This window comes from Meleagris gallopavo, chromosome 22, assembly GCF_000146605.3.
Source record: "Meleagris gallopavo isolate NT-WF06-2002-E0010 breed Aviagen turkey brand Nicholas breeding stock chromosome 22, Turkey_5.1, whole genome shotgun sequence".
NCBI lineage: Eukaryota > Metazoa > Chordata > Aves > Galliformes > Phasianidae > Meleagris > Meleagris gallopavo.
The window spans coordinates 9494639-9506187 of record NC_015032.2 but is presented as its reverse complement, the minus strand read 5'-3'; the positions used below and the strand labels follow the sequence as shown (position 1 = coordinate 9506187).

The following is an 11549-nucleotide window of genomic DNA, read 5'->3' as shown; positions in this document are numbered from 1 at the left end:
TTTTAATTTCAGTAGATACATTTAAATATGGGAAATAGGAAGAAAGTCTGACCTCATCTTTTGCCATGTTTATGCTTCTGTTGCTTATCTTACTAAATTACATCATTGAAATCATAATTGTTTTTCTTTTTGAAAGGAATTGAGAAAATAAGTATGAAATGAATTTCTGCTAAACTACAGAATGTAATTGTTATTACACTTTAAAAAAGAATAATATTTAGAATGAGATGAGTGACCAGAATTCCAAGGGGAAAAGAAACAGATGTTTAATGGAACTCAAAATAACATATATTGAAATTTCATTTGACAGTGGCATTGTTTGTGCTTCCAGTTTTGTATATGATTGTATAATGGGCGATTGAGAAACTGTTCAGTGAGGGAGTGTGTATGATAAAGCACAATGCTGGTTGAACATTTTTCACTGATGTGTACTCTCTAACAGGTTTGTTTGTATCTGACGTAGATCCTGGCTCTGCTGAACGCACTGCACAAAAAAGGAAGTTTCCCAGCCCTCCACATTCCTCTAATGGCCACTCACCCCAAGATGCATCAACAAGTCCCATAAAAAAGAAAAAGAAACCTGGCCTATTGAACAGTAATAATAAAGAACAGGTAAGAGAAGTCCTGGTCTTGTTATGCTAGAATATGAACCAATGAAAGATGGATGTAGAGACAGCTGAACAGGAGCCCCCTATTCTTTAGGAAGCTTAGTTTTTGTACTAGAAAGTAGATATTCACTGAGGGTGCAGTGGGTGCAGGAGTTGGCATTTTAAGGTAGATTTGGGTGCTTGTAATTTTTTTTAAAGATTTTTATTTTTAGTATGAGAGAATGCTTTTTGTTGTTAAAACTATCAAGACAGTAAATAAAATTAAAAGGAAATGTAGAGGGATGTGATGTCATAGGTTAAGAAAGATACCATAATATCACTGGGAATCTGTCATCTGTTCCCAGTCCTCTTGCCAATTGCCAACAAAAGTCCTGCTGCTCCCATGGTACTTCACACATTCTCTCCCGTTCCTTTAAACTGATGAGCAGTAAATATTGCTACCAAAGTTGGTGAATCAAAGGATCATACTGGATCATACTGGCAGTGTTTCTCAGTCTTCATGTTTGAAACGTCATTTTCATTGACTTCTGAATACTGAATTTACAGCATTTGTTGTAGCTCGTGAAAGAACTTGACTCCAAAAGACTGACAATTTCAGAGTCTTTGTATGATGCAAATGAAGGAATTGTATGAATTACATTGAATACCAAATGCTGTAAAGCAGCTCTATCATCCTGGAGGAGATTACATGAAAGCAATCTTTAGCTCCACTGAAATGATCTCTCATCTAGTTTGCAGAAGTGCCTATGTTCTGCTCAGAGTGCTTTTGTGTGATAATGTGTTTTACCACTATCATATAAACACAGGATTAAGTTGTGTGGATTTGAAGCTTTTTTCCCCTCATGTAATAGTATCTGCATTAAACATCATCTTGGTACACTTGTACTGGTTTAGAAAGAAAATGAAATTCCTAATCACTGCAGTTTATTCTGGAACAGAAACTTTGAATAAATGAGGCCAAAGAATGGTCTTTCGGTGCTAAATGTATTTTATTTAGGGTACTGGGGAGGTCTGGTAACATCATGTGTAGGCATTGCTGATGTAGTTTAATGTTGTCAGTTTGGCTTTTTCTGAGTTCACTGTGGACTCTTAGAATTCCTACACATCTCAGACATTTGCAAGGGAGATGATGTTGTGCTGCAGTTTGGGTTTCTAACTGTGCACTGTAGAGATAATGGTACAGACAGTGAGGCTGAATCTTAGAGGATTCCTTTCCACTGTTCATTCATGCATTTAAAAATACACTGTGAAAAAATAATTGTAGTTATTGAACTCAATACATCCATCCCCTTCAGTAAATATTTTTTGTTTTCCAGGTATTTCAAACCTGAAATACTGCAGCATAGAAAAGTTGTGTATCTAAAGAAGAAAAGCAAACTAGGCATATTGCTTAGCTGTACTTGTCATAAGTTAGCAAGGAAGTATCATTTGTTTTGTTGTTTTGTTTTGTTTTTTGTTTGTTTTTTTTTGCTTTTGTAAGTTGCTTTTAATTTAATACTGTCCTTCTTGCCAAATTTGAAATGGACATACCTGAAGGTGATTGTTTCTATAAGGTGTATCAAACTGCTCTACATAGTTGCAGTTAATGTTGAAGATCCTTTAACTGCTGAAGAGATGTAAGCTTAGCACGCAGTTACTTGTTTTGCTCCTAGTTCAGGTTTCAAGTATAATGTAGCTGACAGCTGTGATTCTGCTTGGCTGATAAATCCATTTTGAGGTCTGACAACATCAGTGGAGCCTCCAGGTTAATATTCTTCACCATTGAGTGTTTGGTAGTGCTGGTGTGTATCAAGATACCATCACTAAAGCTATCATTGCACAGTGCTTTGTACTGAGATGCTATGGATGCTCAGAATGGTGCCAACGGGTATTTGAAGTACTGAAATACAAAAAATTATGGAGTTGCAGAGTATAGCTAAAAGAGGTTAAAAAAAAAAATCAGGAACATACAACACTTGGTCAGCTACAATATATTTGCTTGCTTATATAGCAGCTTTTTTCCTACTTAGCTTCAAAGTTAATTTAAGCTGGCTAGAAATAGTAATCTTTTTCTTGCATAAAAAGCACTACAGTACTCTTGTTTTTCCTTCAGTTTTATACATGTCTTACTAACATTACTGAAACTGTAAGAGCAAGCTGCCACTTGAGCTGAAACTGGCTTTTGAAACTGTTGGGAGAACAAAGCTTTTCTTTCATGACTGTTAACATTTAAATTCTTAAAACATGTTGCTCTGATTAGAACAAGTGAAAGGCTCCTTTGATGTCGCTCAGGGATTCATTTTCCGTCACTTAGTTCTGTTGTTTGGTCTTTTTTGAGTCTCATTCCTAACTTCTTTCTTTCCTGGCCCTCAGTCTTAGCTCAGACAAAACAAGGTGATATGTATCTGAAAGATAGGAACGTCCTCAGTCAGAGAATTAATTCCTTCCACGTTCTAACAAAAATGGACTATTTTGTTTAGATACAATAAGCTCATTTCTCTGTAATTGTTTACAGATTTTAAATTTCTTTTAAAACAGGAAGTCAGTGTGGATGCGCTGCCCATAGCTGCGTCTCCAACTACCAAGACTTCAGTTTCAGAATCTCTGAGTATTGAGATTTTGGTCTTAAGCTGTGGTGCATATAACCACAAACAAAACACACTTCTGCTGTCAATTGTAACTTTCTCTTTTTCGCTCTGGGTTTACACATGCACTTCTATCCTGATTTGAATGATTGGCATAGTAATACATTTGAAATGTAGGTAAAGCCTTTCCCTGCCCCTCTTATTCTCCAGAAGCACATAGAACCTTCCTTGTAGAGGTCTGGTTGTATTCTATGTTTAAATGTATACACGGAGAAAGTACTGAAAATGATATTTCCATATTAGTGGAAATAGTCCATTTCTGTGCTATCTTTTTAGTAGCTGCAATGTCTGTAGAATAGGAAATGAAAACTGCCAAAACAGACAGGAATTCAAATGAAACTTTAGGTAGCAGAATGCTTATGAAATTACAGTAAAATTGTATGGATAATATTCTTTCTTTGCATGAAATATTATACAGTAATTGATTATCAGAGGTAATATATCTTCCCGTGTATCTTTTGAGATATTATATCTCCAGCTGGATTGTCATAGAATACCTCTTCTGCATCACCTAACTTTGTCATTGAAGGCCTTCTATTCATGAGAATAATTAGACCTTGTCCTTTGTTACTTTATAAATCTAGAAGGATCACAGTCTGAGCTGATGGTGGTTTGTGGTTTATAATGTATGTCCTGTGTGACCAGTTTTGCACAGGGTGCTGCAGAGGTACCCAGCTTTTGCATATTGTTCCACTGCTTTAGCAATCAGGCAGGCATGTGGCAGCTCAAGGGCCTAAGAACTTGTGAAGCTCTGTATGATGTAGGAAGTGCACACAATTACCTGAGAACTAAAGTGGTTCTGCAAACTACAAGCAACTGGTTGGGTAGCCACAGATAAATAGCTTTATGTCACAAAAAAAGTCACAGCAAATAAACAGTGTAAAATTAGTGATTATTTGTCTGCGTCCCCTCCTCCTTTAATTAATACCAAGCAGAAAACTTAAATTCCCTTATCATTAATAAATATAACTCAGTTTTCCAATAATTATTTGCTTCTCTTCAAATCCAATCCAGGAAATATTTGGTATCTGTTGTCCAATTTTGGCTCTCCCAGGCTCTCTTGTTCCCATGTTTTGGTATCATCTGTGTCACCTTTAAGCAGTTTGAGGCACAAGTGAAAAAGCAGTCCATGCAGTTTATGAAGTTAACATTATTTTCTAGTGCAGACAAACTAGAGGAGATTGTGTCTTAAATTCTGATACGCATGTAAATGGTGGATTACATTTTTCCCCAGGTTCATGCTGCTAGGATCACCTTATTAAAGTCATGAATTTGCTTCTGTGCCATCCTACTTTGTTTTGCTTTATCAGTTAAAATCAGCATTGACTTGCTTGGTTCTGAAAAGTTGTGAGTTACTGTAATTTAGGACAGGTTTGTGTGGTGCTCAGCTACTTGTTTCAGGACTGATTAATTTCTTGGTTGTGCCAGTTTAGCCACCACTACATCCCCCAGTATGATGTAGCTCCCACAGCCCCAGAGGATTCTGAGTTTGAGGATGTTGGATTGCACGACTTGCACTTGATGTCCTCATTTGCCACAAAAATTTATTTTGAGGGCTGAGTATAATATGCATCATTTGGCATCTGAATATGAAATGAATCTCTTCATGAATGATTTTGTGCAATAAATAAGATATTGTGTTTACATAAACGTTAATCAAACTCTGTAGATTGCTGTTTGATTTATATATAATGATATTTATTGCTATGAATGTTATTTTTTATGAAATGCAAATTTGTTTTGAAACCAAACCTGTTTTTCTTGCCTACATTTCAGTCAGAACTAAGACATGGTCCGTTTTACTATATGAAGCAGCCACTCACCACAGACCCTGTTGATGTTGTACCACAGGATGGACGGAATGATTTCTATTGCTGGGTTTGTCATCGGGAAGGCCAAGTCCTCTGCTGTGAACTCTGCCCTCGGGTTTATCATGCTAAGTGTCTGAAACTGACAGCGGAACCAGAGGGGGATTGGTTTTGCCCAGAATGTGAGGTTAGTTTGATACAAGGAGTGGATTTCTTCCATATATGAGTGATACAAGCTGCTTTTTTTACATTCCAGGGTGTTTCTGATCTATTCTTATATTGCCTCTTGTAATAGAAAAAGTTGTGTGAATAGGGAGCATCTCTTCCTGCTTCCTTGCTTTTTCTCTGTGTGTTCACCTGGACTCTGTTGGCCGTCTCACCATAAGTCGTCGTCGTCTTACCATCTCTAGGGAAGGCCAATCCATTTCAAAGAGTGATCCCTACATCTTACCTTTAACTCTGAAAACATTTCACAGTTTTGTCTTGTTTACTTCATGCTGCTGCTTGTGGGCTGATCAGTTCTGCAGAGTGCTCAGAACATGTGCACTGTAGGGTCTACATAACAAGAGGATATTATTAGTACTATATTTTTCTGCAGGTCTGAGGAAGAATTTGACTATTCCTCTCCAACAATTTCTGGAGAGAGAATAATTAGCATCATAGTATCTACAGTGAAAGTAAATTGGTTTATCAGATGGCTTTTTTTTTTTTTGGCCATGTATTGCATTATATAGAGCCCAGATGACTTTTTTCCTCATTCGTGTTGCTGTGAGCTTGCACTGTATTGGGAATTGTATGTATTCCAACATTCTCGTATTTGGGTTATCTAAAAGATGAATGTAGTTTCTAGACTTTTCCCTTTTTATACATTCATTTACTTATTCAGGCTAACATATTCAGAATTTAATAAAACGAGTATCTGAAGTGTTTATGCTGCTTCATCAAAAATATTTTGTTTCTTAGGAAGTAGTTGTTATCTTCTGTTCAAATGCTGGGATTTTTTACTGGAGAAGAATTCACCTAGATATGTTTGCTGACAATATTTTTTTCATCCTAATTTTTAGAAAATCACAGTTGCAGAATGCATAGAAACACAGAGTAAAGCTATGACAATGCTCACCACTGAACAACTATCATATTTGCTGAAGTTTGCACTACAGAAAATGAAACAGCCAGGGGTAAGGAAGACTTTTTTTTTTTTTTAATGCTTGTTTTGTATGTTTGTCATAATATTGGGTTTTGCTTCCTTTTGTTGAGCTGATTCTAGCTTATTTTATCAGATTTTCTGCTGTTTACCACCCGTGTATTACAAACAGCTTAGTTCAGACCGTCTATGCTGTTTTGGAATGCGCACAAAACACAGTTCCTTGATGCAACTTCTGGAGATAGTTTCAGTAGATGCAGTGAAGATACAGCATAGCTTTCCAGTGGGAGTTTGTTTTCTCACTCATTGAAAGTGAACAATGCTGTGTCTTATCTGAGGTGCAAGGGAAATGACAAGGTGTGGTTTCTTACCAACCCAGGCATGTGGGCAAGGCTCTGGATACAGGTAATGTTAAGTAATTGATTATAACCCTTAAAACCTATCTTTTCCCTGTTAGTAGGAATTGTTCTCGCCACAGAAATTAGTTGTATCGTATACTTGTAAAACACTGAATTTTTTCTCAGTGTAGTGACAACCTGTGCCATCAACTTGCATACTGTAGGAATCTGCCATCCTATGAACTTTTATCATGGAGGGAAAATGTTGTTTCCTTTAACTTTTACCAATCTCCACATGTCTGTCTTAGATTTAACCCTCAAAATCATCATTGCCTCCTGGAAGTTTCGCACGTTCCAGTCCCTCATTCTTTCTTCTAAATTTCTAGTTGCTCTTTTTTCACTATGCAAGCTTTGACTAGTTTTCACATGTGGAAAGAGAAAAGTGTAGTAAGATGTTTTAATGGATTGCCATGGCTTACCTGAACTCCTGTTGCTATCTTGTCCCTGTAAATAAATTAGAGGAGTCTCTGTGCTTGCAAACATACAGTAAAATATACTGGAAAAACCAGATGTATGGAAGGAATCATGGGTTCTTTACAGCTCTGGTGTCTCCATGATAAATATTTTAGCAGAAAAATAGTGACAGTTTCTGGAAAGGTTACTCTTTAGTACTGATAAACTTCAGCTCTTGGAGTATTTTAACTCTGGAGTGGTAAATAGTCTCCTTTTAGAAGGAGTCATTAGAAGCTTTAAATACTGCTTCTCAGAAGTAAAGTGTCAGTGTTTGTTTATATTGAGTTGACAAAATGTTTTGAACATGCAGCTAGAAAGGCAATGTTTAATGAATGTTATGGGGATATTTTGCTCTTTAGACACCTAACTGCTGTTGTGTCTGATAGCTTTAAGAGAACTGCAGCCCTTCCACAACAGTAGATAAAGTGCAGAGTCCCACTGATGGAAGTTTGAATTTATCTGCAAGTCACCATTGTTCTGAAAGTTCTGAGACTGATAAGATTATTTCTAATTCTAGATAATGGGAGTATTTGTTCTCCTGAAAACTACTTGCTGAGCCTCAGCTTATACTCAAAAAAGAATTACTGTAAATAAGAACAGTCTATTTTACAAAACCCCAAAGGCTTGTAATTGTAATTCATCACTTCCAGCATATGAAAAATCAGTTATGTGAGGGCATTTATTTCCTCATTTTGCCAGTACTGCATTCCTTCACAAATTTTTGCTATTACCTTTAAATAATTTTCTCTGATACCACAGTTGAAAGTAGTATTAGAAAAAGAGTGACTATTGAGTCGTTGATGAACTGTTCGGTATTAAGAAGCTGTGTGATTTGTTTTCTCCTAACAGACAGAGCCATTTCAAAAGCCAGTTTCATTGGATCAACACCCAGATTATGCAGAATATATCTTTCATCCAATGGACCTTTGTACATTAGAGAAGGTTTGTATAAGGCAAAGGTCCTTTGAGTTTGATTGCTGTGGTTAAGCTTTCTGGGTTGTTTGATGGGAGAAAGAGAGATTGCTTGAAATTATTTAAGTGTTTTGATTACAGTTTTGTTATCATAAAAACAACTGAAAGTGCCACTGAATGTGTCTGTTATGTAGTCTGAGCTAATAGGAAATGCTCAGGAAAAGCAGTATAAAAAAGACAAGTTTACCCTGAGGAGTTCCTCCTGTGTAAATCTATATAATTCCAGGAATCATCCTGTGGGGAGACTTCATTAGTAAGATTTTACATTTGATCACTATGTTTGTTAGCTATTAATGGATTACTGGTACGTTGATTTCCCTTGGGACCATTTGAGTGTATGACCAGAGGTCATTTCAGGCTCATCTGCTGATCAAACATTAGAACATGCAGAAGTAGCAAATACGAGAACATCCACTGCACCTGAGATGTGGGAGAAGAAGAAAACAGTAAAGAAGTGGATTACAGGAGTTTGATTGTCATTTCAGTAATAAGTTAAATGTTTCAAATTACAAAGTTCTTCATTCTCTGTTGCTTTAATAATAATGTAGCAATGCAGAGCTTTGCTGTGGTAGTGCCTGGTGAGGAGTCCTTATTCTCTGGGCTCTGGGAGCAGTGATCAATGTCTTTGTGGCATGAAAGTATAACAAATCCATGTCACTGACTTGGTCTAACTGAATTACTTCACCCAGGTGGTAGGCTGGAATATCAAAAATTGGCTTATGGGGTATAGTAAATTTTTTTCTGGGTCTTGTAAAAATTAAGAAATTAAAATGCTGTGGAGCGATAATATGCCAGTGGGCAAAATCAAGGACTCAGTTTTCTGCAGAGACCTCAAGTGGAATACTGCCTCAGGAAATTGACAGGTGGTTACTGGTGCTCCTCTGCAGCCCTTTGGAATTATTGAAGATGCTGATCTAAATGGTTCATTGTTGAGAATTGATTTAGACATTTCATAAATATTTAGGGCAATGAAAAAACACCTTGAACTTGGAAGGTACTGAAGTATTTAGAAGTAGTTGTAATATAAGGTTTTTTTGTGTGGGTGACAGGCAGCAGTGTTTAGGAAGATGTGAGTTTTTACTCATATCTGTTTTCTAATACATTTTTAAATGTTTCTTTCCAGAATGTTAAAAAGAAAATGTACGGTTGCACTGAAGCATTTTTGGCTGATGCCAAATGGATTTTGCACAACTGCATTATTTACAATGGGGGTAAGCACAGATCTATACTTCTTTGAATATGAAGCTTCAGATTAGATTAAGCAATGGAGAAATTCGCTGCTGCTTGACAAATGGTGAAAGTATCTTCCTGCTAAATGCTGTAGTTCTAAACATAATTAAAAAAAAAAAAAAAAAAGACCTATATTTACACATAGGACCAAATACTGCCTGTGCTGCCTCTTGCTCAATAGGAGACCTGCCTGAGGAAACGTCCGTTACTGAATGGTGTATCAGTGGTGGGCAGGCTGCAACAGGCACAAAAAGGGAACACATGAAGATTTTTTACTGTGCTTTGTTTGCTGGGAAGAGCCTGCCTACTGCTTCTACAAGCATGTGTTTAATATATACCTACTTTGCATTGTCTTTTCAAATGTTCTATGTTGTCTTCAACATAAACTTTTTATAACTAAAACCTGTTGATTTTTATCATCATTTTATAGTAGCAGTTTTCTTGGTTATAGCATTTTTCTTATTTTCTTCTCAGGAAATCACAAATTGACACAAACAGCAAAAGTCATCATCAAAATCTGTGAGCATGAGGTATGTGTACCCCAGTTAATCTGATTGTTCTATCTGTATATTAGAAATACTCCGTTGCTTATATTTTTGATTGAAATAATGTTTTCTAATGTGTGCATTACAAACTATAATTTGTGTAGGCTTTCTTATGTTTGGGGATGCATATCCATGGCTTATAGAAGGATTTTGACAAGGGCATTGCTAATAATATTTTCATTAGGATATTCACCGTATGTAATTTAGATTTCAGTGATGGGAGAGAAGATATATGGGATCTGCACAAGGACACCTGTCTTCTAAATGAATGCTTGGAGGTGGAAAAAGAAACAGATGTTCTGATCTGTAGACGTATTTGACGTGGTTCATTTGATGTCACAGCATAAAAGCCCCGTGAATAAATGCCTGCATTTTAGTTGATCTCTTGAACTGATTTTATTTCACTGAGAATTCATAATGCTAATATTACAAAAATTTATTCTAAATGCAGCATTTTTGAACAGTATTTCATTGATATAAATTATCTGATAATCTGACACTTTATATTTATGCAGAGTGCTTTTCCCACCCCTCTGCTGATGCAGCAATATCCACAGTTCTAGTAAGTTTTGAGGATGTATCAATTATTCAGAGAAAAAAAATCGGGTATGACCTGATTCTGACTTCCAAATTGGCTTTTATAATCTGAAAAAAAAAGAACAAAATATTTTCTTTTTGTTATCCCTAAATTATTATAGAATTAAGTGTTGTTCAGCTGAGGTTATATTTTTGCTTCAGAAAGAAATGGTGGTCAATAATTCTTTATCACTGTAATAAATGCAACACTAAAGAGAGAATGTATTTTCATGACATGAGCAGCGTAAGATCTGAAGAGGGGCTTAAAAATGTGTCTTGTTTAACTAGAAGGCATGCTTCACAAGGGTAGGAAAATAGGATTTTCTTTCAAAGCAGTGTTGAATTCATGGCAATTAAAGGTTGATTTATGACCACAGATTTGTGGGAAATATGATGTTATTAAATTATATTACAATATTTACTAATCACACCTTGAACTGTGATAAGTTATTGAATAACTGTTTTCCTTTTCTTTTCAGATGAATGAAATTGAAGTATGTCCGGAATGTTACTTAGCTGCTTGCCAAAAACGAGAGAATTGGTTTTGTGAGCCTTGTGTAAGTTAAGGATGATGGTAGTCTAGCAAGTGCATTAAAGTAAAGGCTCTCATTTGTCTCTTCTTATCCTCCCGTTGTTTTCAACCTGTGGTAGTTACTGAGAAGCTAGTGAATTAAGGAGAACTGCTGTAGTTTAACAGAGTGACTTGTAGCTATGTGTCATGCTCATCGTGCTCTTTGTGGAATCAGAAGACCATCTCAAGGTGTTAGCTGTCAGACTGCATGCTTTTGGTGAGAAGTGACTGTATATTGTGTCAGCAACCAGTTTGCAGTCTCTGCCCTCAAATAAAAGGTGCCCACTGATGGGTCGTTTGTGGTACTTGCACTAAGAGTAAAATTTCTGAAAGGTGAATGTTTGAAAACTTAGTTCTGAGAGTATTAAGACTTGGCTTTCCTTTATTGCATGTTAATAGGTTGTCTGACTTCTGCTTTTGTTTAATATTGCACCAAACCCTGAAAGACTTACTAAAGTTCTTAAGTAGAACTGTATAATCCCTCAAGTTCTCTCTTCAGCTCAAGTGAAAATTAGAGAATTTCAGAGGTCAACTGTAGTTTAGGATGTGCTGCATATTTGGAGAGAACAAGAAAAAATTAAAAAAAAAACATAGAAGTGCAATTAAGATTTGTTCAACTA

The 11549-nt window shown here is 36.2% G+C and overlaps 1 protein-coding gene across 1 annotated transcript; it reads left to right on the top strand.

Annotated features, from left to right (window-relative positions):
* Positions 1-411: 411 nt before the first annotated feature.
* On the top strand, positions 412-11499 carry LOC104914061 (protein kinase C-binding protein 1-like; the record flags this gene model as incomplete). The annotated part of the gene is made up of 7 exons (XM_010722516.3): positions 412-612; positions 5009-5227; positions 6105-6218; positions 7885-7977; positions 9131-9218; positions 9712-9767; positions 10838-11499. Coding segments are annotated over 7 exons (858 nt in total), but the record flags the coding sequence as incomplete, so codon positions are not given.
* Between the last annotated feature and the right edge of the window lie 50 nt (positions 11500-11549).